We start from the raw sequence: 27,266 nt of genomic DNA on the forward strand, positions 1-27,266 counted from the left end.
CAGGTATACAATATTGAAGAGCAAGATACTTACCTATATCCTTCTTTAAATGTTAAGTTCATACCCTCAACAAGAAAATTTAGCAACCATAAACACAATTACGAACAGTACATCAATTTACCCCAAGTTGGTTGCCAAATAAAAAAGGTTTAAGCAAATTATGTTTACACTCTTCCTTAAGTTTTGTTTGACATCGCGTGCATTTTGCTGTAAGGTTTGCTTTCCACGCAATCATCTTGAAATAACATATTTGAGAAAATTGGTACTGAGTTGAGTGATGTCTTGAGTCATTTACTCTTTTGACGCCTTGATTCCATTCTCTAAAGTTTGCCTGTTAGTTTATAGCGTCCAAGATTGTTCCGATGAAGTTCTTCACTGATCCTGAAACAGGAGAAGGAAGAAATGATAGAGTCAGTATAATGAGCTAGTAATATTACAGGAGAGAACTGAATGTTTACAGAGGGTTCAATCATTTGGTGTTGGAATTACATTTTAGCATGGATAGGAGGTTTAGTAACTCACATTGATGGTAACATTAACTCACCTTAATTCGCAATGGCACACCAAATACAGGCAAGCATGATCTCCTTCTCTCACATAATAGTACATATCATGAGGGGAACCACTAGGGCTGCGAGAGCACCAACACCAATCATGGCCAAGGCGGCAAGAATAGCATCATCACCACCAGTGTTGATACGCAATCTACTTGTTTGGAAAATCTTGGGTGAGTAAGATGAATGAAAGCAAACCAAACAATATAAATAGTCGAGGCAGAGACAATATTGCTACTGAACACAACACAAGGTCTCTCCTACTGGAGAATAACAATGAAGAACACTAAAAATACTATATTATTGTGCAGACTACTGGACCCAAAACCACAGGGACAAGTGTGCTTGCGTTAGGTTACTGAAACATTAACTAGTTTAAGATGTGGTGCTAAAATGGTAAAGGAATACAATGAAAGCAAAATTGAATTATAGGTGGACATTGCCTATGATATAACAAAATGATCAATGATCTAGTCCGTGTCCAAATTTCCAAAATCAACATTCACAAGCTATTTTCGGTACATAAAAGGGTAAAACAAAAGGTGAGATTTTAGAATATCGCTTACTGAGACAGAGAACTCGTGGAACACCTCCTCATAGTACGTCACATAAATTTCACCTCATGGCGTGATTAATTGAACCACACACACTAGTGACTAGTGAGAGGGTGCACCAAGAGATTATTAAACCAAGTATTTTCGATAATTACTACCCCATGTTTGTGTTAGAAATCATGCAACCAACTAAAATAAGACGATTTTGGTCAAAACATAAAAGTTTGAGATAATTGGAGTTTGAAATGTGGTAGCATATGTACCTGGATTTGAGCAGTGCTGCAATGCTCTCGTCATCCCATTCCAAATGGGAAAACCATTCATTAGAATAACACTCAATCTTCAACAAGTTGGGAACGCTCTGTGCATCAAAGGGAAGCCTCTTCAATTTATCACAATTTCCGATGTACAAATTCTCCAAAGAAAGAAAATCGAAAGTGATCTTGCTTTGAAAGAATCTTGACAGTTTTGGTAGGTCGTACAAGTGTAGTTCTCTTAAGTTGGAGAATACACTCTTAAACATTGCCAATCCTTCTTCTGTCTCATAGCCGTCGTCCTCGAAAAGTTCTTCCATGTTCTCACAATTATAAACTACTAAACGATCAAGTTGTTTGAGACCACAAGCGAAGCTCATGAGCAAGAGACTCTTCAATATTTTACAACCAACAATTTCAAGCTTCCGCAGATTTTTTAAACTTGGAGTTCTCGTAACTCCGCAAATACTTGCCAATTTTGGTAAATATTGCAAACTCAGATGACACAATTCAGGAAGGATGTCACCATCACCATCACCATCACCATCACCATCACTATTACTATCACCATCACCATCATAAGCATCTTCATCGTCGTCGTCATCATCAACATCATCATCATCATCATCATCGTCGTCGTCGTCGTCGTCGTTGTCATCTTGTTGTTGATCATCAACACGTTGTTGCTGTTTCTGTTCTTGTTCAAAACTCTTCTGATCATCATCATCATCATCATATTTACCATCTTCCTCATTATCAACATCATAGTCATCACTATCATCCTCACCATGTTCATCATAATCTTGAGGAATTTGTTCCAAATCTTGCTGCTGCAGTTGTTGTCGTTGTTGTTCCGCACCCTGCTGCTTCTGTTGTTTTTCTTCTTTCTCTTTTTCTTGATGCTCGTCTCCCTCTTGTTGTTGCTGTGGTGGTGGCAGTGCTGGATCTGGACCGTTATTTTTCTTGTAGTTAGAAAAAACACCTTCCAGATTATTACACAGTGAAATTCTCAGGGTTTCAAGAGTGTGAAGTTCTCGCAGCAAAGTGTATGGATTGCTCAATTTATGACAATTCCCCACATCAAGACGTATTAGATTTGGAAAGAACCCAGACGGAACAGGCCCACGGCAGAGTTTCTTTAGGTTTGTTATATCCCGAATGTACAGCTCGGAGAGGTTAGGAAATGCCCTCTGCGAAACCCTTTCTAGAAAATCAATAAAGCATTTCATTTCTTTAGAACCTTCAAAGCAAAGACGTTTCAAACACTGAGAATTTACAACATCAAGCAATTGTCCAATGCTTTTGACACCTTCGCCTCCCTTTAGCACAAGTTCCTCAGATCTTTCCAACAACACTTTGACCCAATTCGCAAGAGGACGATTTGAAATAAGAAGGGACAATTGTGCATCACCTTTGAATTTGAAGGAGAAGTCAGGTCCCACCTTAATGTTGAAAAACTTGACGTTTTTCCATGGATCCACCACATGCTGGAACAGGATTGCATCGTCTCTGAAATGAAAACTTACAACATCCAAGCGATGCAATGATGCTATCTCAGTAAAGACAAATGTTGATTCCAGTGAACCTATCAGCAGAACTTCTAAATGTTCTAACTTTGACAACACACCTGAAGGCATTCCAACAGTAGATTCTGTTAGATCCAACATTTTCAAACGAGTGAGTTCACTTATTTCTTTTGGAAAAGGAGTGAGTGTGCAACCAGATAGTGAAAGAATTTCAAGTTTCTTCAGCGCTCCAAGTGGACTCATATCACGAAACTTACAGTTCACCAGGCATAGGGTCCGCAAGTTTGTTAGACATGAAAAGGATGATGGCAGTGTTTCAATGGAATTTTCACTTAGATCCAAAACTTGAAGTGATGGCATGTTTTCAAAGAAATTATCCGGAATAAGTTTCAGCTTATTTCCCTGTAATAACAAGGTTCTGAGGTTCGGACAGACTATCTCATTGGGGAGCTTTCTAATATCATTGTGCATCAAGGAGATCACTCTGTATTCTTCCATGCTGTCGCAATCGGGCCACTCTTTTAACCCTAAACCAGATTTTACATAAACGCCATGCCCATCTTTCTTTGCAATGGATATGGTCACATCTCTAACAACATCATGCATTTTCAAGAAGCCTTCATTTGGACCTTTAAATAACAAAGAAGAATCCAGTGAACTTACAGAAGAATCCAGTATACTCACTAACTCTTCTTGTCTACCTTCCATTAGCAAAGAAGAATCTTGTAGCTTCACCACCAGGGCCATCCCTCTCTTAATGCAATTTAGCAACCCTCCACCAACTTTCAAGAAACCTTCTCCAATTCCGTACAGAAACACATTGTGATAAAAGATTTTGTGATCTTCAGGGAATAAAGAACAGAAACGAAAAAATGACTTGATATCTTCATGTTGTAAAAAGTCATAACTAAATCTTAAAGAGGAAATCAGTGAAGACGCATACTCTCCAGATTCATATGGTATGGTGTTTTGTAAGGCACTCAGTGCATCATCCCATATGAGACGGCGTTTCTCCATTCTCAACGACGACCCAACTATCACAATTGCCAAGGGTAAGCCTTTGCATTCTCTGCTGATCTGCTTGGCAACAGTTCGTAATGTTGGAATTTCCACAACATCACCAACCTTTTCCTTGAAGAGAACCCAGGATTCCTCATCTGACAACTCTTGCATTCTGATGATTACTTGAGTCCCCATTTCACGGAAAATATTTTCCATTCGAGTTGTCAAGACGATTTTGCAGCCCTTATGATCACTTCCTATTGGGATGCCAATATCAGATAAGTCTAGTTTATTCCAAATATCATCCAATATAAAAAGGAAAGGTTCTTCTTCCTTCAATCTCTCGGACAAAGCAGCGCTTCTAACAAAATGTGAACTACCAGGTTTAAATTCCAAGCCAAGCCTCTGAGCAATCTCATCTTGAATTTTTTGTATGTCAGGGTTACTGGAGACAGTCACCATTATAACTTTCTTGAAGAGTTGATCCGGATCTCCTTGGAGTTGATTATTTAGTTTCTTCATCAGGGTAGTCTTCCCTATACCCCCCATACCACAAACCCCAATAATTTTCACAACTTCATTGCTTACTGCCTTCATCAGTCGATCCATTGCCCACTCTACAGACTTAAAACCCTCAACATACTCTGTAGGTGTTGGTACGACAACTGGCGGAGGTCGAGCAAGTGATACGCTGTCGAAATTCCCTTTCTCTAGGAGTTCCTTAATAACCAATGTTTTCTGTACTGCTTGTTTACTAATTTTATACCGGACTTTCCAATCCAAACAGCATCCCTTGATCCACCACTTGGCTTCATTTCCTTCTCCTACTAATTCCTTCGCAGCAGCTTCCTCGCTAGACACGGTTTCTAGCCATTGTTGCACCTCTCTCTTGGGCTCTTCCAATCGACGAATAGACTCCTCCACCAAACACTGTACATCTGTTTTCTTTGCTTCTAAACCAGCAACTTGATGTCTCAGATTTTCAATGTTTCTTTTGCAATGAACAAGATAACCAACTTGACGCCAAACAGGATCCGAGAGACTCTTCCCGGCTTCAGTTACAATCGGCATCAATATATCCGTGGCGGCCATTATTATGAAGCAAGTAAGAGTATTGTATAGCTGAGGAAACAATCACAACAAGCTTTAGATTGACTTGAGAGAGGACACTAGTGCATTTCAATTGGCAAAATAAACTACCATCTTAAAAAAAAAAATCAGGCAACTATGGACTTTGTTCCGTGCATTGTAATACAGTAACAAAAAGTTAAAATCTCACACATTCGTGAAAATTAAGCCAAGAATATCATACTTCTCTCGCCGATTTCTCTCTCCGTCGTTTGCTTCATTCATGTTAGTAGCATTCTAGTATATACATTCATGCTATAAAATAAGAAAACTGCAAGCTCCATTTCTAAGACCCTTCTAGCAATTTCAACACTTAAATAGATATATAAAAAGTTTTAAAAAAAAAACTACCAACAAATAAATGTTGCATGCAGAAAACTTGACTTTCACTAAAAGTAACAAAAAATGCCCACATACAAGCATATGTTGAAAGAGGCAGAAAAGGGTACCTGGTAAAGAAGTGGTAATAAGAAAGCTATTTTCTTTCATTTACTTCCAGTTCAATATAACTGTTCATTATATCCATTGTCCATTAAGCTATCAAAGAAACTGAGCTGGTATGTTGGTGTTTTAGAATATTTCAAGTAAAAGAAGTAACAAAGAATGTGTAATGACAAATGGGTTTCTTAGCATTGCCATTGATGTTGTTGAGGATGAGGAATTTTTTTCTCTTTTTGTATTAAAGTTTTTACAGAGGATTGGGGATGATGATGAATTGATGATAGGGTTTGGGTGTAAATAACTGATGGTGGGGTGACTTAACGGACTAATGGGGTAAGGCTCGAAATATCACAGTTGCTGGTATATCCAAAATAAAAAGGAAAAATGCGTAATAGCATTCCCAAATCCCAATACCAGTTAAGGGAAAATGGAGAGTTTTCACTTTTCTGAACCAAAAAACACTTGTAATGGTGACAATGACTTGTAACTAAGTCACAACGAAACCAGGGTAGCAGTTGCTATCAAGATTGTCATTGAGCCGTGAGTTTCGAACCGAACCTTTTATTCCGTCTCGCGTCTTTTTTTTATTTTTGTTGGTTTATTTTTTCGGACGGAATGTTTCATTCCGTTCTGCGTGTTTTTGTTTTTTTCTTTTCTTTTAGACAGAATGTTTCATTCCATCCGCCCATTTTTTCGATTTTTATATTAAGATGGAATCAAACATTCCGTCCGAAGTTTAAAGTCACATTTGTATTGGGCAATATTTTCTTGTTTTTCACTATAAATGTAGCAAAGATGGGAAATAGTCCTAGGTGGAGGTGAAAAAAAGTGACTTGTATTGGGAATTCTCTAATAAAAATCAATTGATATGATAGTTGATAGACATCAGAAATGTCGATGTTTAATAATCTGAGTCCTCACGGCAAAAATACAGTACGAGAATAATTCAAGAATTATTCGGTGACTCAAAAAAAACGGTATGGTCAAATATTCAGTCAAAAATTCGCAATACGACAATTATGCGGTGTTTAATTAATACACATTTTAAATGTTTGGTTGCAAAAATTTGTGATATTATATTAGTAAATATTAATAATAGTTGTCATTCTCTACAACATAACAAACATGTCCAAACAGTTTAACTACGAAAACATTGAAACCAATTGAACAGTCCACATAGGTACTTTAATTTATTTGTTCTTGGATTGAAATTACAGTTCAAACTTCAAAATACACACGCCATGACATAAAAATTTAAATATTACCAAAAAGTATAAAAGCGAAGCTTTTAGATTAATTTAGAGATTACAATTTTCCACACCATTTTTTCACACTTCCAAGCAATATTATGATTTATGACCAAAATACCCTTATTTTTTCCCCACACCATTTATATGCCTTAATATTTCTATTGACTAAAAAAAAGTATTTTGGTCACAAATCATAACATTGCTTGGAAGTAGGAAAAAGTGGCTGTGGAAAACTGCATTATCTTAATTTATTACTAGGAATGTAGAGTAGAGGACTTAAAGTAAAAGTGGGGACATAATGTACATAAAAAATAATAAAAGCGCAACCGAATTTTCATTCAATTTTTGTTTGTTTGTTTTTTTTTTTACAACCAATGAATTTTTTAACCAAATTTTTGAAAAATTAATCAAAAACTTGATTATACTTTTCAAGACAAAAAATCACGAATTATTTTGAATCTTCAAATATTGAAAGCATTAAACATATGGCCTTTCAAAAATTTGATTTGCGAATAATTCGACGAATTGCTAATAAAAATATGAATTGCGATATATTACTGCAATTTTTCAGATATAGGTGAAATATATTCAGCCATGGTAATGGTATTTTTGGGCTTTAGAAAACGTTTGTGATGACTATAATGTATATTTAGCTGCATTTGTGTCGAACAGTACTTTCAATCTTAAGATTATTTATGTAGTTTCAATCTTAAGATTATTTATGTAGTTCTAGGGAAAAAAATCTGTACATAATTTCAAACAATTGATTTTATTTAAGAGTGAACTAAATTAACTAATCAACGATCTGAAAGTATACTAGTATAAGATTTTGCATACCTTAACTTTAAGCCGTTCAACAAGAAGAAAGATTCAATTTTCCAAAGTCTGGCAGGAGTTTTGAACAAATATAACAAATTGTTATATAGTGTATGATTTTAAAAGTACATGTAAAGTGTAAACCATAATCACTCATCTAAATTAGAGAAAAATTGGCAAAACAATATAATGCGCACCTAAACTTGAAGCCAATTGCTCTTTTTCAACACGGAAAAACATTGAAGGGGCGTGCACAGGTAGTGAGGCACGTATAATCAGTACGGTATATGTATTACTAAAGATATTCCAAACCCAAAGGCAGAAGGAAAGGAAAGAAGCCATTGCTAAAGCTGATTTAATAAACAATTAATTAGTTTGATTATCCCTTGCTTAGTTCTACTAAAACTATAACGAATTAGTATATTAGGATAGTACTATTTTGTTTTTTATTAGAATAGTACTATAACGAATTAGTATATTAGAATAGTCACTTTGCTTGCAATTTTTCTTATGGCATAGACGTGGTGGTTCTTATGCGTTGGCACTGTAGATGGAGGTAGAAACCATTGTGTATCTAACAACATCCTAATGCAAGCAACAACTTGTTACTTCCACATAGGACTATTTTCTCTCATTCTTACTTTCTTGATGAGAAGTTGTTAAGAGTTGCAATGCAGGGGCAACTTTAAACTTCGGACGTGATGTTTCATTCCATTCGTCTTAATGTAAAAAAAAAAAAAACGCTTTGAACGGAATGAAAAATCTCATCCGGGGGGATCTCGAGACGAAATGAAACATCTCGTCCAGACAAAAAAACAAAAAAAAAAACTCTAGACAAAATAAAAGTTTTCATTCGAAGATCACAAGTCAGCAACTATCTCAGTAGCAAGTGCTACCCTCATTGTAACTTAGTGAAAAATTACCCTCATTGACGTCATTGTCACCCCTTGCATTGTGTCATTGTTTTTGGCTTAATAAGGGTAACAAGTTGTTATTTCCTCTCAAAGTGATTTGCATTGGGAATGCTCTAAGAAATAAAGTTTTGCGTGTTAGGAGATTTCACTAAGAAGTCACACCTTAACCCAGTTACTCTCTATCCCAAATGACTTCTCTTAGAGATTATACCAAGAAAATACCTACCCCAGACTTTGGTAGTTATCACAACAAACTCGATAGAGCAATAAAGGCTACTACTTAATCCACAAGCAATTTATAGCAAGCAATAAGCATGAAAGTAAATGTTACCTACGGCCACACTATTGGAGTTATCCCTCACATGAGGATGAGAAATAAGTCATGTGTCGAGTGATGAGGTCTGAGCATGTGCGCACTCAGATTAGCCTAGCCCAAAGGCGCGCCTGCGCCCTTGTTACTGTTCATGGGATGAGGTTTGAGGGTGCGCCCGCTCGAATCGGCCTTGCCAAGAGCATGCCCGCGCCCTTGCCTATATTTGCAGTTTCTATTTTGCTACAGTAACCGCGGAATTTGTTTTTAGTATAAAAATAGAAATAAGGTTTTGGAAAACCTAGCCAACACAAGTCACGAAATTGAAACCTAATTTTAAGAGTAATCAAGATTGAGAGAGAACCTTTGCAGAGACAAAAAGTCTGTAAAGAGAGATGAGTGATCTAGTAAGGTGGAGAGACTGAGAGGAGTGATTGTAATATTCATTCCCACGTTATAAAAGGATTAGCTATTGTGGAAGTAGGTACTATTGGCCGAACCACGGTACATCTTTGTGTTGTGGTATGCGTTATATTTTATTTGCATTATTATTTGTTGTTAATAGTTGTTTAGAGAGTTGGGCATGTTAGGTTGGTTATAGTGGATATTTAGAATTTGTCTGGAGTAGTAGTTGGTTCAAGTACAAGTTATCTGTGTAGTGGGGATTGATTGAAATCGTTATTCTCCAACAAGTGGTATCAGAGCCAGGTTAGATTAACTTAGGTTGTTATTCGAATTTTGCTCGGAAGGTGTTTAACAATTCCTGAGAAAAGATTTGAGTTTAAATAATTTGAAGAGATTGATCATTCAATGAACACTCGCATGACTAGTTTGAATAGAACTAACTACACCATTTGGAAAGCCAAGATGAAAGACTTGCTCTATTGTAAGGACTTAGCACAACCCATTGAACCGGAAGCGATTGCTTTGGCTAAGTAAAGCAAGCTTGACAAAAAAGCAATAGGGTACATTCGACAATGGATTGATGACAGTGTTTTCCACCATATATATAACACCCCGTTTTTTTCTATATATTTATTAGCACAATAAAATAATAATAATAATAATAATAATAATATATAAAATAAAAAGGGATAAAGATTAGAAAGAGATAGGGTAAAGAGGATAAACCCCATTCCCTATTTTTGGGGGTTTTCGGAAAAAGGGGAAAACACGTAAAAGAGTTTTAACACACGGAGAGAGTTTTACACATGGGGAAAAAATAGAGAAAAGGCGAAGATTATTGGGATTGCTTTCGGATGATTGTTAAGTGGCGTTTTTTGTTCTCAAGTTTATATTCATCAATTGTAAACACAACAGAGGTGAGTAGATATTTTTATCATTCACTAAACTATTGGATTTTCACATAGCTTCTAGCCTATTTAAAACTTCAGTCGATAATATAAGTTTTTCCGTTTTGTTCTGCTTATTCTCGAACTATTTTGCGTACTGTTGAAACCAAGCTCTATTCATAAACAGATTTGACTACTAATCGATTTTAATTATTTATACTCTGTTGATATAAGCTGTTATTATTAGAGTGTTGATTGTGGGTAAATCGGGTTATGGTGATGTTGAACTGTTTGATTGTTGGTAGATCAATATATAATATCGGTTTTTGTTTGAACTGTTGATGGTGGTTGGTGTATGTAGGGTGGTGGGCGTTTTAATTGGATAGGTTGGTTCTTGGGTTGGTGATGGGGTAGTGTAGTGTGTTTGGGTACTGTCGAGTGGGGATGTGTGAAGCCGTCGGACGGTGGTTAATGGAGGTCAAGATCCATGGTTGGAGAGTGATTTCAAAATTTATTAATAAGAGTTTTTGCATTAATTAAAGTGGTTGGGTTTTTCCCCTAAGTGATTTCGGTTAGGTTTGGAGTGGTGGCGAGTGAAAGTTTGTGGTGGCTAGAAACTGAGTTGCTGGTGTTGGTGGGGAAGATGATTGAGAGCACGATCCGGTCTCCCGATCTTGTTTTGGTAACATAAGATTTGTTTAGTTAGTTGGGCTTGGGCTGATTTCTTTTATTTTGTGGGCTTGGTCTTTTTATTTTAAGTGGATCAGAAATGTAGTTGTTAGTGTTGGGCCGGTTTCTATTTTTGTTTAGGGCTAGGTTCCTATAATTTAAAGTGGGCCAGGTTGAATAAATAGGTTGGTTTTAGACTTTGGGGCTTGGGCTTTTCCCTTGGTTTTGTTTTGGTTAGTTGGGTTAGGACCATGGTTTGAACTGGTTTAAACATAGGTTTGGGTTAGGACCTGTTTGGATGACCACCGGTCTAGGACTGTTGACTGTTGGGCTTGACCCTTTGACTATTGATCGTTGACTTTTTGAATGTTGACTTTTCGAACTATTGACATATTGAACTTTGTGGACAAATCCAATAATATGATGTTGTCTAAACTTGTATAAACATGTTTGTCATTATCTAATAAAGATTTGACATGGTTTTATGCAATTATATATATTAGCATGAATGGACCATGACTTTGACAATGTGGTTGATATGAACTACGAAGGCTTGATTCCAATCTTGAAAGATTTGGATATGTAGTCAGCTTTGAGCAAAAGTGCAGCTATTATACTATATTATATATTAGTTATTAGTTATTAGTTATTAGTTATTATGATAATTATATGTGTACAATGTTAGTACTTAATTGTGTACGTGATTGTGGTTATTTAAAATGTATTCACGAGACATTTAACTAATGCGTTATTCCTGATTGAACCTTTTTATATCTATGATTTATATAATTGATAATGAGCTGAGGTGAGTTGATTAGTTATTGTGTTTGGAATATTTAGTAATGATTATATTGTTTGAGACGATGTTTGTTTTGTAATGAAAGTATTATAATAAATGAGAACTCTTGAGTGTTAAGATCCAATGTAAAAGTGTCTGGTGAAAATTTAATGTGTCGCCCACATCTTTAGATCACTCCACGCCTCTTTGATGAAAAGAAATGTTTATGACTAATGATGTCATGTGAAAAGCCGCCTTAGAGAGGAACTAAGGCATTCGCCTTGCGGGTGGGTTATATTCCTTGAGTGTACAGGAATGTAGGTCTGGATTCCTTGAATGTGGCGGGAATGACCTAAGGTACGGTATTCATTGAATATGCCATGAATGACCTATTAGTGTTATGATGGGTATTCCTTGAATGTGGCGGGAATGACCCAAGGTATTCATTGAATGTGTCATGAATGACTTGTTAGTGTTATGATGGGTATTCCTTGAATGTGGTGGTAATACCCAAGGTATTCATTGAATGTGCCATGAATGACTTGATATTTTGTTAAGCTCAGAGATGGTTGCGACTCACAAGTTACGAGTTTACAAGATGAAAATATGTTTCTTGGAGGCGATATCCCTGCTTGGGACATATGTCTTGTAGTGGTACTCGGTGTGAGTGAGGCACACGGATATATGTGATTTGGCAAATGTGTGAAGTGCAAATCATGGAGTAGGAACTAAAGGTTGGGTTGTGTCTTTTAATAAATGAGTCAACGAGATAATTAATAAACAAAGTAAAATATTGATTTTACGTGTGATGGAGTTATCACTACAAGAATATCGAGTATTCACCACAGTCATGAGCTGTGGCAAAAGACCTTTAGCCACGGCTTATAGCTGTTGCAGGACCGTAGCCAATGCGCCTGTGGCTAATCTTTGGCCACAGCTAAAGACCGTGGGTATAGCTTCATTTTTGGCCACGGATATAAACCGTTACAAGGGCCGTGGTCAATGTCTCCTTTTGCCATAGCACTAAACCGTAGCCATTCCTCACACGACCCGTGCCCAATGTCTTTTGTGGACTGGGATCTATAATTTGGCAATAGGTTTAGGCCGTGGCAAATGTCTTTTGTGGAGTGTATCTAAAATTTCGCCACAGTTTATGGCCGTGGCAAATGTCTTTTGTTGGATAAAAAAAATTGATTCTAGCACCATACAAAATTCATACAATTCGCATCACCTGTAGTTCATACAAAATTCTATCATTCCAATCAAACCCACAAGAATCTTAATTATCCACAATTCAATATTTCATACTCAATATGTACTTGGCATAAGGTTTTTTTTTACAACATAGATCCCATTAGGTATCCTAACTTACATAAAAGAACAAATATAACACTCTTTAAAAATTTAAACACTATTTAGAATGACTCTTAAGAAAAATGAAAACATCATCGTATATAGTGCCTAAACTCGACAAACGATATTCCTCATTTGTACCTCTTCATGATCCTTCCTTAGAGTAGGCTTTGAAGATATTTCTACAATATTTAAAAGCAATCATTAGAAATGAAAATCATCTAATATAGCAAATATCAAATGAAGGAGAAAGTACTAACCATTACATATGGAATGTTGTTCTAATTAATCCCTACCAAAGTCTACATCGTAATAGTATTCTTTTAAATGCCTAAAGGTCTACACAATAGTATACATTTATCCCATATAATCATGTAAAGGAACTCACCACGTATATAGAATTCGTTCCAAGGATTTTCGAACCTCCAATTTGAAAGAAAGTAACATCAGTGCAGTCCTAGGGCAATCGACAACAACAACAGCGACTAACCAAACCAAACATCAGAACACCGCGTGTGTCAATCATCTCATCTTGAACAAAATGTGAAAATAAGTTACGTAATGTTAAACGACAGAGCACTTGGCGGAGCATGCCGATCTCCTCGGTTGAAGTCCATCACCACAAAACCTCAAGTTTCTCGGTTTTCATCTTTCACTTATAGTTGTTGTTTTTCTTAAGATGGTGCAGGGAACAGTAAAGCAAATCATGTTGTGACCATTGCAGTCCACACTACTAGTCCCACTTGGTTCATTGTGAAATTGCTCATGCAACAATCTACACAGTTGGAGATGCTCGTATCGGACCTTTAACCTTTAACTCTTCGGGTGGCTACTGGGAAAGAGGTTCAGGGCTGGTGATGTACTTGGTAAGTTTGATCTTTGGTAGCTAAACGATCCAGCTGAGTCTCCCAAAACTTGTAGCACCACCCGGCATTATGTTTGTCCCCTGCCAAAATATGTGAAATATGTCATAAAAACTAATAATATATTTCTTTTGTTGTTCGTCTTCATTAATCAGCACTCTTTGATGACAGTCCCACATAAGTAGTGTGATGGGGATAATAGTTGTATAACAAGATGAACCCACAAATTCTTAGGAAGCAGTAACCCTAAAGTATTTCAAAAGATGTTTGAATGTCCAAATCTGTTCTTTCTCAAAAAGAGAGTGCTGCAACCCATCAAGAGCATTTTCCTTTGCTTCTAATAATCGATTAACGTCCTCAATGCTCTCTCGAAGTCTGAAATGAGAATTTAATTGTTGGAAATCTGAGAACTACCGAAGGTGAATGTGAATATGTAAAACAGTTGAACTCAAACAAAGATTACCAACGATAATTACATAAGTAGATGAAACAGACCGACTAAGAAAGCAAAACAACGGCAAAGCCAGGGTAAGGATCCCTAAATCCCATTAGCCTGACCAAACCATGTTTCCATATTTAATAAAGAGTAAAATCCCTTGAATTCTTCCAGGTCTTTGATGGAAATGACAATGTCAGCAAGTCCCTTGCTTACACTCAAAATGATCATTGTCTCTTTCCGATCATATTCCAGAAATGACAAAGAAAAATGATATTCTTTATTCTTATTATATCGTCAACAAATGAACCCAATATCTACCCAGATGAGTTTGATCCCAAGTAGTATACATTACTTACATCCTTAAAACATGCTAAGACTACACATGAAACAATTATTACAGATAGCTTCGGTAGCAACTTCAATATAAGATTTAGATGCTCTTGGTGAATGCAACGGGTTGTAATATTGATCCCAGAAAAAAAAAAGGCGATATTGACCATATTCACATAAAAACATTTTAGTTTTTTGTTTTTTAGCACTTTAATTTTATTATTATAATAAGATGAAATCAAACTTACTTCGGGGGAACTGCATGCGGAAAATGCTCTTTTGTGTGTCTTGACTCATTTAGATTAAAATTCACATACATGCTAAAGCGTGTGTTCATGGTGTAATTTTCAAGTACAACCCTTCATTCCATAACGTGGTTGCCGTTGACCCGAGGAGCTACAACACATGTCGGGATTCAAGGGGTGCAAAAGTGCTTAAGAGTGGGACTGATCGGATCAGATTGGCAAAGGGTCCCAACTCTTTTATCTGCAATTATACTGGGCATTGTGAGTCTGGGATGAAGATCACTGTTAATGCAATATGAGTGAAGTTTCAAGCTGTACTTTATATAGCTCTATTAGTTATTATTCCTACTGAAACAAGCACCCTGAGTTTTCATAGAATGAGACTGATGTAACAGGAGTGACTATAAAGTAAATAAATTAGAGCTTCTATCATTTTTCCATGGTACTCACCAAGGGCTTGGGCAGCATTAATCCGTTTCTTAGGGTCCCATGTTAGCATCTTCTTTACAAGATCCTTCAGCAATAGCCGGATATAGAAGGCCAAGGTGCGCTTCGATGTCAATCTTACCTTCTAAGATGGCTTCAAATATCCCCTTTTTTGTCTCTGCGTTCAGTTCATTCATTTAAGTGTCTGAGTAAAACAGATCAGAATATTGTTGTGAGCATTGATTTCAACAACCGAGACATGAGACTAACTAAACTGAGGCAGTGCTTGGTTCAAGCAAAAACACTGCTCAAGAGAATATATAAAATTACCCTGGCACTCCATACATCTATATCCTTCCCATAGCTCCGACCCAATACCTCAGGTGCCGCATAATAAGCACTTCCTACAATGTCACGATAAACTTTGCCTGGACAATCATTTTGAAACGAAGCAAAGATAAAAGATATGTACATCAATTATCTCATTTAACATATCGTAAGTTATTCTAGACTTTGCAATGCCAAACACAGCTTGATAGAAACTAACCTTCTTCAATGAACACTGAGACTCCAAAATCGGTGGCCTTAAGAGGAGAATCCTAACCCCGGTTCACTAGCAAGAAATTTTCAGGCTTCAAGTCCCTGGACATCACTCCCATAAATTTTCAATAAATTTTCAGGCTTCAATGAACACTAAGGCAGGATGGTTGAGAGGTCCATACAGTTCTTCACAATACTCCTTTTGACTGTAACTTGCACTGGGAATCTGGAACATCGTGTCATTAGTGCTCGTTGTACTTGGTTCTATCAGCTCCGTGTATATTTGAAGTATCACAACAAACAATAAGGTAAGCAAATCCATCTGAAAATGTTATGGCTGAGAGCCTGAGACAATATTATACTTGAGATACTTGGCACGTCCATTGATATATGCTCGCATAAGTCGTAAGTATTGATATTGGGTAACATTTAGGTGGTTCATTTCCTTCAATTGCTTCAATTCCTACATAGAGAGTTGTTACTTGTTAGTGTAAACCAAACTTTATGCTGCAACGACGAAGAATAATAAGTTGAGAAATCAGTTTATATATAGTGATTGTCTTAGAAAACACATATTTATATTTAACTTTAAAAATCTAAAAACACAACACCGCAAATATTCTCGCTAAGAACATCAGAAATTTGTAGACATTGCATCTATAACATCGCATATCTTTTCCATGGGGTGTCCTTCGGTGAATAAATCTCAGGCAAACATCTTGATATTTCCTTTGAAGATAATCTTTCAACTCTATGGATGACTTCAAAAGGCTAGGAAGAAAAAGAAATAAAATCAGCAAATTGAAAGCAATTATCATAGGAAGTAGAATAGATACAAAATAATGAGAACAGTATTTGATGCATAATACTTGTGTAATTTATAAGATTACCTGCAAGATTTGAACTTCTGGTTAAGTTCCTTCAAACCATTGCCGTTGGATCCAATACCATCGATCAAGTCCCAGCTTCTCTTTATGGTCTCATAACAGTTAACGCTTGTTTCCTACATGGTATTACATACAAGGAATTGGTTGAGGTTCAAAATTTAATTGACCTTGGTATCACCCAGGTAGTATAAAACAGGAGCAGAAGATGCCCAAACACCCAAAGCAATGTGGGGGTATTTCAAACGGAACCAAGAAGCAAGCACTAAAATTTCAAAAGAAGTGGTAAGTTAAAAAAACCATATAAGCTCATAAGATAATCATTCAAGTCAAATACATCATATGATAAAAATCAACCATTTAACAAAATTCTTCAAGTAGTCAAATATGTCATGACAACACATTCATCTAACCTTGAAGAGTAATCCATTCGTATCTTAATAAAAGAGAACCCACTTCAATCCTGCATCATGCCTAAGATAGTAATGAAACTTGTCATATTAGAGGCAACTCAGGAAAAATACCATATAAAAATGGAGCCTAAGACTAGTATGAATCTAAACATCATCAATCAACATAACAAGGTTAATACATTATTAATGGGAAAAATAACTTCTAACAACAAAAAAGAAAATCCAATCGTTCTATGAAAGGCAACGATACCAAACCGTAGAAGACCACTAGAGTAAAGAAGCAAATGGACATCACCATGGCCATGAGGTTTAGTCTATCAAAAGCAGATAACAAGAAAACAAAATAGTAAGATTAAAGAAGATTACTGAATATATCCCAAAGCAATTGTAGAGGTCGGGGTCGAGCTCTCTCCCTCGATCCTAGCCGTTCCCATGGCTTATCTTTGGACTCACTTTCGTTAATGCCTTTGTCAAGACCCCCTCGAAAGTCAAATTCACCAAAGGCTAAAGAGACACAAACCGGTAAACAAAAATGCTTTCTTATGCAAATCCATAGATGACTTACTCCTCAAAGGATGAAATCAAGTTCAGAATCAAGCTCCACCGAACTTGTGCGTGAGATAGGATTTGGTATGGAGGAAATTTTTGCAAGTACATTAAGCCATGCAATGAATGAAAACCCTTCAACCCGGACATGTTGGCAGACTTGATCCAACTCGTAAAAGCTTCTATCTTGAATGATGCCCAAAGTTGCTAAAATTCTAAACGAGATATCAAGACGAATTGTAAGGGACAAAGGTCCAGTTGTCATGGATATTTCAGGATACTCAGAGAAGGGTTTTAAGAGAAAACTTGTTGTGCAGGCACTCTTTGGGAAGATATTTTATCTATTTGAGCTGCCAGAATTCTGTTTAAGGGAGAGCTCCTTAATCATCAAAGAGATATTTGGAGTTACAGACGAGGATCGATTACTCTTCTGGACACACACCGCCAAGGGGATGTTGATTCAATTCAGAAGATGGTTGGCATTTCAGATTCAGAACAATCTGAAGATGAGTCTTTTGTTGCTTCTCAAGAATGATGTGTCCCATGGTTAAAGTTATGGCGTGAGTCGATCGGAGTGGGATTGTATCCCCATCGAGCAATTTTGATGAAGTTGTCGGAAATTACTGATCTTTAGTACTTTGGAGATTTTAAGAGAGAGAGAGAGAGACTCGGTCAGTTATATATTCACCCTTTTCATATGAAGGAACTTGTGAACTTTTCTCAATTACATTTTGTAATGTTAATTGGTGTTAAAAAAACAAATTCTCTTACAAAAATTAAAATCAAAGAACCCTAAATTAGCAACTAACATCAAAATAAGTAAAAAAAAAAAGGGTTAACTAGTACCCCCCCACTAGATGGGAAATTAGGGTCTCCCCCCTAAATACACACAAAATATTTTTGGTCAACCCACTTTGACTTTTTTTTTGTGTGTATTTAGGGGGGAGACCTAATTGGCTCATCTAGTAGGGGGGTAACACTAGTTCACCCAAAAAAAAAAAAAAGATATAAGAGTGCAATGCAACCTAGTCCTCGTGACTCTAGCGTGAAAGAGAGAGTGTGTGAGGGGGAAAAATTGATGCTTTTCGTCCATCTTCAACCTGGGTGAGAGACAGAGAGAGGGGGAGGAGGAAAGTTCTATTAGATGAGAGAAGTGAATAAAATAGAAGTACTATTTATAGAGGAGAGAGAGAAGGAAGCCAAATCTTGTTGTTGCTTTAATATCGAGTTTTCTTTAGAATAACTCGAGTCGTCTTCTTCGATTTTTGATAGTTGTTTCATGGTTCCTCTTTATTTTCATGAGGGTTTCATGAGATCTTAACGGACATCAAAATTCAAGTATGATCCAACGGTGGATAAAACAAATGGACACAGTCGTGGCCAAAATGGGAACTAAAACTCAACTACCCAAACAATACCCCACGGCCACTTAAAAACTTGGCCACGGCTATGGGCCGTTGGACCCTGGCAACAGCTGATGACTGTGGCTAAAACAAGGTTGTACCTGTGGCAAAAGCTCAATTTTCTTGTAGTGTATTGCATATGAATATTTTTATATATTATGATGTATATGATTTCTTATGAGAAATGTTTATGTGGTTTGTGTGAGTTGATACTCACGAGGGATGAATGTACTCCCTGGTTATGATTTTTTCCTCGTTCTCATAAGTAGATGAGTGATAGCAAAGTAAAATATTAATTTTTACGTGTGACTGAGTTATTGCATATGAATATTTATGTATTATGATGTATATGATTTCTTATGAGAAATATATACGTGGTTTGTGTGAGTTGATACTCCCTGGTAGGGATATTTTCCTCGTTCTCATAAGTAGACGAGTGATTTTTAAGAAAAATATTGGCTTTAAGTATGAGCGAGTTGTTGGATATGATTGGTGATATCTTATGATATGATGCATATAATTTCTTACGAAGGAATGTGAATATGGTTATTGTGATATGAATGTTAGTTAATATTGGTGATATATTATGATATGATGGATATGATGGTGTGATATAAATATTAGTTAATATTGGTGATATATTATGATATAATGGATATGGTGGTGTGACATGAATGTTAATATCGGCGATATATTATGCTAGATTATATATACCCATGATGGTTGCAGTGATAGTGAAATAGATGTATACTATAAATAATTACGTTTGGGAAATCTAACTTTGTTTTGCAGGAGAGTAGGACTTATTAATTTTTTATGCAGAGACGTTATCCTACCCTAAGACGACGTGCTGGCTTAAAGGTAAAGTGTATCAAACTCATATTTAAATAAGTTATCATATGTGTATGTAATAAGTGGAATGTAAGTAGTAATTATACTGTGAGTTATTTTGGAAAGTGAGAATGATGAATACTGTTATATAAGATTTATTGGAAATGTATATTGGGGGTTGAAATCTTACTTGGAGAAGAAACTACATGTTGTTTTGAGAATACATAACTAAATTGTCTTCCAAGTTGAAATGATTGTAATAGTATATTTCTTGATTTAAAAGATTGAACATACTGCTATACCATTTTATATTTTTAGTCTTACTCATACCAGCAAATTCAATTTGCTAACCCATGTTTGTTTTGTTTTGCAACGTGGATGTGTTCTTGGAAACATAGATGATGGAGTGCAGTATATGAGGACACGTGATTTGAATTTGCTCTTGGAGTTTCATGGTTTAAGTTTTATTTTCCTGAAGTGTACGGTTTTGTTTTTGAGACATATGTAATAGAGTTGGTTAGTTTCTTTGTAGTTTAATAATGTGATTGAAGGATTGTTTCGTTTGGTTTAAATTTGATCTCATATTTTAATATCGTGGTTGATAATATGTTATTAGGGTTTCGTTTCATCCTGGGTTTTCAGATTATTGAATAGGGTGACGATTGAGATAATTATATCTTGGATAATTCTCTATTTTAAATTTTCTGGAATTTTGGGGTGTGACAATGTATCCCAAGAGACTACTGCTTTTAGCTTATGGAAGAAACTTGAAGATCTCTATGAAAGGAAGTTGGCCGGAAACAAAGTGCTGCTCATTAAGAAGTTTCCTAACACGAAGTAAAAAGAAGGTTCTTCAATCAGTTATACTTGATGAAGATTGATATGGGAGACGAAGTTGAGGCTTTGTTCCTATTAAACTCTCTACCTGACAATTGGGAGACGTTAGCAGTTTCTCTTAATGGAGCCGCTAAGGATGGAGTTATTTCCATGGAGATGGCTACCGGGGCATTGTTGAATGAGGAGACAAGAAGGGGTTCAAGAAGCAGCTCCTCTCACTCAGAGATCCTTGTCACAGAGAAGCGGGGGAGAGGTAAGAGCAGAAAACCATCTCATTCTATAGGTGATGACAGAAACAAATCTAAGGGTGAAGCTAGAACTCCTAAGGCAGAGAGACAATGTTACTATTGTGCCACCAATGGTTACTTTAGGTATGAGTACAGAACACTGAAGAGGGATGAGAAGAATAATTGTGTACATGAAGACATGGTAAAGAGGAACGGAAACACAGGCAGAGATACTACCGCACTAGTCGATGATGGTCTAGTAGGAATTGTGTCAGAATGTGGTGTGTGCTATCTTAGTACCTCATGCCAGGATACAAAGTGGGTGATAGATACAGGAGCATGCATTCTATCACGTCACACCGCACAAGGGATTCTTCACTACCTACAGTTGTGGTGAATTTGGTGAGATAAAGATGGGTAACAGTGGCATCTCAAAGATTGTAGGCATTGGTGATGTTCATGTAGAAATCAATGTCAGCTACACCTTGACACTCAAAGATGTAAGACATGTCCTTGACATTTGGCTAAACCTAATTTCTGTTGGGAAGTTAGATGATGATGGCTTTCTAAACTCGTTTGGTAACGGGGTATGGAAACTGAGCAGAGGTTCCATTGTAGTAGCCAAAGGGAAGAAAACTTGCTCTCTTTACAAAACACATGCTAGTTTGTGTAAAGCAGAAATAAATGCAACAGAAGAAGAAGCTTCCTTCGAGCTATGGCATAAGAGACTATGTCATATGGGAGAAAAAGGCATAGAAGTTCTTGTTAAGCAAAAGGCCTTGCCAGACATCAAAGGTACGCATTTAAATAGATGTACTCACTATCTAGTAGGAAAGCAACATAGGGTATCTTTCCAAAGATTCCCGTCTCATAGAAAGGACAATGTCCTTGAGCTAGTTCAAACTGACTTATGTGGTCCTATGAAAGTAAAGTCCCACGAGGGAGCTTTGTACTTCTTGACTCTCATTGATGATGTGTCAAGAAAGATATGGGCATATAGTCTGAAGATCAAGGATGAAGTACTTGGCGTGTTCAAGATTTTCCATAGCATGGTGGAAAAAGAGATAGGGAAGCCTTTGAAGTGTATTCGCTCAGATAATGGGGGTGAGTACATAGGGCTATTTGAAGAGTATTGCAAAAGTCATGGGATTCGTAATGAGCAGACCATTCCCAAGACACCGCAACATAATAGTATAGCCGAGAGAATGAACCGGACCATTGTAGAGAGGATGAGATGCATGTTGTCACACTCTAAGTTACCTAGAAGTTACTGGGTAGAAACAATACATAGGGTATTGTAGAGAGGATGAGGTGCATGTGATCAACCTATCGCCATCAAAGCCTCTGAATAGTGATTATCCAGAGAGAGTATGGTTAGGCAGAGATGTTGATTATGGATATTTTAGGGTATTTGGATGCAGGGCATTTGTTCATATTCCCAAGGATGAGAGATCCAAGCTTGATGACAAAGCCAAGCAGTGCATTTTTCTGGGTTATGGGGATGAGAAGTTTGGCTATAAACTATATGATCCGATTAACAAAAAGGTAATCCAAAGTCGAGATGTTGTGTTCTTGGAAGACCAAACCATAGTAGACTTTGAGGATGGTGAGAAGCTAGAAGCTTTCACTAATGATCTTGTTAATTCAGAACCAGAAGTTCCTACTGTGGAACACGCATAAGGCATTGAGAATGCAGAAAACCATGAGTTTGAAGCTCATGATGATGATCATATTGCTCATGATGGGATATGATAGAACCTATTGATATAGAAGATGCAAATGAAGTGCATGAACCACCACCTGAGCAAGCAGAAGTACATCCTCCTGAGCCACAAGAAGATGGGGTAAGGAGGTCTGACAGAGAGAGATAAGCTTCAACCAGGTATCCACCTCATACGCATGTTTTACTATCTGATGGTGGAGAACCTATGTACTATCAAGATGCTCTTGAAGGTATAGGCAAAGAGAAGTGGTTGAAGGCCATGCATGATGAGATTGATTCTTTGCATAAGAATCACACTTATGATTTAGTTGAGAAACCAAAAGGAAGGAAAATTCTCAAGAATAAGTGGATCTACAAAATCAAACATGAGGAGAATAATCCACACCCAGGCACAAAGCTCGCCTTGTTGTGAAGGGTTTCGGTCAAAGAAAAGGTATTTACTTTGATGAAATTTTCTCTCCTGTAGTTAAGATGAATTCTATCAAGGTGGTATTGGGTCTCACCGCAAGTATGAACCTAGAGGTTTAGCAACTAGATGTCAAGACAACTTTCTTCATGGAGACCTTGAAGAAGATGTATACATAGACCAGCCAGAGGGGTTTGAGGTCAAAGGCAAGGAGCACCTAGTATGCAAGCTGATAAAGAGTTTGTATGGGTTGAAGCAAACATAGAGACAGTGGTACATAAAGTTTGATTAATTCCTTTATGGTAAAGCAAGGATATAAGAAGTCTGCTTCCGATCATTGTGTGTTTGTTCAGAAATTTCCAGATGGGGATTTTATAGTGCTCTTGTTGTATGTGGATGATATGTTAATAGTTGGCCCAAACATCAACAAGATATCCAAGCTGAAGAAAGACTTGTGTAAGTCTTTTGAGATGAAGGATTTGGATTAAGCGAAGCAGATACTTGGGATGCGGATCACTCGTGATAGAAAGAGTGGGAAGTTGTGGCTTTCTCAAGAAAGCTACATTGAGAAGGTGTTGAAAAGATTCAACATGGATCAAACGAAGCCAGTCAGTTGTCCGCTTGGTGGCCAGTTCTGCATGACCAAAGAGATGTGTCCAAAGGGTGAGCATGAGCAGAGTCAAATGGAAAAGATTCTTTATACATCCGTAGTGGACATCTTGATGTATGGAATGGTGTGTACAATACCGGATATTGTTTTCCCTGTTGGTGTTGTAAGCCGATTTCTATCAAATCCTGGTAAGGAGCATTGGGAATGTGTTAAGTGGATATTGAGATATCTCAAAGGTACTTCCAAAGCGTGTTTGTGTTTTGGTGGAAGTAAGCCCTTACTTGAAGGCTACACTGATGCAGACATGGCAGGTGAGGTAGACTCGATGAAGTCCACCTTCGGTTATCTATTTACTTTTACAGGAGGAGCAATTTCTTGCAATTGGCAATCTAAGTTACAAAAGTGTGTTGCTCTCTTTACTACAAAAGCCGAGTATATTGCAACCACTGAGTGTTGCAAAGAGATGATATGGATGAAGAGGTTATTCGATGAACTAGGGCTAAAGCAGAAACAGTTTGTAGTTCTATGTGACAGTCAAAGCACCATCCATTTGAGTAAGAATCCGAGTTTTCATTCTAGATCCAAGCACACATATGTGCGTTATCATTGGATTAGAGAAGTACTTGAAGAGAAGCATTTGTGCATTGAGAAGATCCATACCGACAAGAACGGATCTAATATGATGACCAAAGTCTTACCGAAAGGTAAGTTTGATGTTTGTTGTGCTATTGCCGGAATGGTAGCAGACTCCTCTTGTTGATTTTGAATGCATGGAGGTAGCCCCCCTCACTGTTCGGGAGGGGGAGATTGCTGGAGTTATCCCTCACATAAGGATGATAAAGAAGTCATGTTCGAGAGATGAGGTCTGAGCGCGCGCAAGCTCAGATTGGCCTAGCCCAAAGGCGCGCCCGTGCCCTTGTTACTGTTCATGGGATGAGGTTTGAGGGCACGCGCGCTCGAATTGGCCTTGCCTAGAGCGCGCCCGCGCCCATGCCTATATTCGCAGTTTCTATTTTTCTATAGTACCCACGAAATTTGTTTTTAGTATAAAAATAGAAGTAAGGTTTTGGAAACCCTAGCCAACACAAGTCACGAAATTGAAACCTAATTTTGAGAGCAATCAAGATTGAAAGAGAATTTTTGTAGAGACAAAAAACTTGTAAAGAGAGAGGAGTGATCTAGTAAGGTGGAGAGACTGAGAGGAGTGATTGTAATCTTCATTCCCACGTTATAAAAAAATTAACTCTTGTGGAAGTAGGCACCATTGGCCGAACCACGGTACATCTTTGTGTTGTGGTATGCATTATATTTTCTTTGCATTATTATTTGTTGGTAATAGTTCTTTAGAGAGTTGAGCATGCTAGGTTGGTTGTAGTGGATATTTAGAATTTGTCTGGAGTAGTAGTTGGTTCAAGTACAAGTTATCTGTGTAGTGGCGATCGATTGAAATCGTTATTCCCCAACACACACAAGAGCCGAGTTTCATTTATATTAAAAATTGGAGAGTTTACAAGAGTTAATTAACTAAAATCAAGAACAATCAACCTCACTCAACCCCTAGCTCAATAGAGCTTCAATAATACTCTTGAAAATAAATCTCTTAAAGTTGTCTCAAACCCCTAATATATTTTCTTTATATAGGTACACGTAGAAAAAAAGTGAGAAAAATAGGTTTTGGGCTGAAATATCGACAAACTATCGAAATTCAGAAAAGTTTCGTTTCAATGGACAGCAGGCAACAGGTCGTTGGGACTTGGGAGTACAATCCAGAAGGCATGCTTTCGAACGGTATACGCAGACTGTACAAATCTCTTCCCAAACGATTTCGGCGAGTCGTTCGGGTTCTTTCTCAAACGACGTCCACAACTCATCTGTAAGGGAGTAATATTCTCATTAAAGAATATTAAGCACACGTTAAGCATGAGTAGAGATTGCAGCGTACTCAAGACATCGTCCTCCAAGATCGACTCGTGAGCAGCTCGCTTCATGTAGGTGGTACACTTTAGCTCGCTCAAGAACGTTCCAAAGAAGACCGAACGACCTAGAGCAAAACGGTTCGAATAAAAATGTTTTCCCTAATCCAAGGGTAATCATTACCAAAGCCTTACCTGTACTTCCAATCACCGGGAATTATGAACTACTACACCCACTCCCAATGATCACCGCTTTCCTACTAGAACCAACCTAACACTCATTCGTAATCTCCACCCTACATATGTACAAGAGAATACACGTTAATGCGGAAGATCAATACTCTCTTATGCCTATAAATACCACCTATATGAACTACATTGAGACACGATTCTTCTCTCCCCCCTTAATCAAGAGAAGATATGTAGGCACTCGCCTCCTTAGCAAACTCGGTCTTTCCCAAATCCAAACCCCTTATTCTTCCTCCTGATATGTAAGGGAAAAACGCTTATTGGCCATATCGTGGTCTCGATTTTGAGAAACCACCTTCACACAAATAGAACAACATTTGCTCCAAGGGAACTGATTTCAGTTTTGAGCCACAGTTCAAGATTTCGAATGGAGACAAATGTGGAAAACAAATAAAAATCCCTTTGATCCATTCAGCATCGTGAGCTTCGCGATGGATTTTTTTTAAAGAAGTTAGATTCTCAAAAGGGTTAAAACCTTTTCTGACTTTGTGTTCAATACTTCAATATAAACATTGTCTCAGCCTGCACTCTTTATATTATTGTTTGATTTGCTTTTATTCATCTTACTCACCCAAGATTTTTCAAACAAATGGATTGCATATTAACACTGGTGGTGCTGGTGCTATTCTTGCCGCCTTGGCCATGATTGGTGTTCTCGCGTCCCCTGTTGCTCTCTGCTCCCCTTTTCCTATGCATTATTATGTCAGAGAACGAGATCCTGCTTGATTGGATTTGGTCTACCATTGCAAATTAAGTTGAGTGAGTTGCTTCCATAGTTCCATTGATTTGAGTTACTAAACCTACCTACTATCTATGCTAAAATGTAATTCCAACATCATAGGATTGAACCTAGCCTCTGTAAGCATTAAGTTCTCTGGCCTGTAATATTACAAGCTCACTATATAACTCTATCCTTTCTTCCTTACTTCTCCTGTTTCAGGATCAGGGAAGTCATCGGAACATTCATGGACGGTATAGTTTGTTAAACAATAACTTGTGTTACCATACTTAGTGAAGATCGTGTATTAATCTTTATTGCCTTATTAGACTTGTACACATCTTATATATACCTCAAAGAAGAGAAGAATAAATATCTAACCTAATTCTCTTCATGGTATCAGTAAAGGTCGATTCCTCCCAACCCTAGCCGTCATCACCTTCTCTCTCTTTCTCTTACTACCTCTGTTTAATCCGTTTTCATTCAGTTGTTGCAAAGAAGAAATTGGAATATAGTGAACAAACCAAAAAGGCGTTGCTTTGTCTTTATTACACAAAACCTCACTTCAACACACGTGCACAAGCATAAGCAAAAGAACAAGTTTTGTTTCATTTGTTCAGTACACTTAATAACTCTCTTTTTGGCCTCTAGTGATTATTTTTTTTTTGCACCAACGGATTCCACTTCCTGGCTTCTCATTCGGCACTTTCATACAACAGGGTTGGTTTCAAGTCTTGATTTCTCTTACAGTCTTCTTGCGACATCACAATTCTTTTGTGTTTCTTATTCTCGGTCTATTATTGTGAGACTTCTGCTGTAAGT

General features: G+C 37.2%; 1 protein-coding gene and 1 pseudogene across 3 annotated transcripts; one reads left to right on the forward strand and one right to left on the reverse strand.

The window, feature by feature from the left end:
* Positions 1-78: 78 nt before the first annotated feature.
* LOC147477693 (disease resistance protein UNI-like) lies at positions 79-7,854 on the reverse strand. 3 transcript variants are annotated; one of them, XM_086583659.1, is made up of 5 exons: positions 7,723-7,854; positions 7,547-7,594; positions 1,372-5,012; positions 545-705; positions 79-381 (listed from the first exon to the last, which is right to left on the reverse strand). In XM_086583659.1, the coding sequence occupies exons 3-4, from the start codon at positions 4,980-4,982 to the stop codon at positions 594-596; spliced, it is 3,723 nt and encodes a 1,240-aa protein (XP_086439785.1). In that variant the 5' UTR covers positions 4,983-5,012; positions 7,547-7,594; positions 7,723-7,854; the 3' UTR covers positions 79-381; positions 545-593. The 3 variants fall into 3 exon arrangements, 2 of the variants coding, with proteins under 2 accessions (XP_086439785.1, XP_086439784.1); XR_015208491.1 differs by lacking the exons at positions 7,547-7,594; positions 7,723-7,854 and adding an exon at positions 5,468-5,983 and having other exon boundaries at positions 523-705; XM_086583658.1 differs by lacking the exons at positions 7,547-7,594; positions 7,723-7,854 and adding an exon at positions 5,468-5,981.
* A 7,993-nt stretch (positions 7,855-15,847) lies between these two features.
* LOC147477694 (uncharacterized) lies at positions 15,848-18,270 on the forward strand (annotated as a pseudogene).
* The last annotated feature ends 8,996 nt before the right edge of the window (positions 18,271-27,266 follow it).

Source organism: Coptis chinensis, chromosome 9, assembly GCF_015680905.1.
Source record: "Coptis chinensis isolate HL-2020 chromosome 9, ASM1568090v1, whole genome shotgun sequence".
NCBI classification, from domain to species: domain Eukaryota; kingdom Viridiplantae; phylum Streptophyta; class Magnoliopsida; order Ranunculales; family Ranunculaceae; genus Coptis; species Coptis chinensis.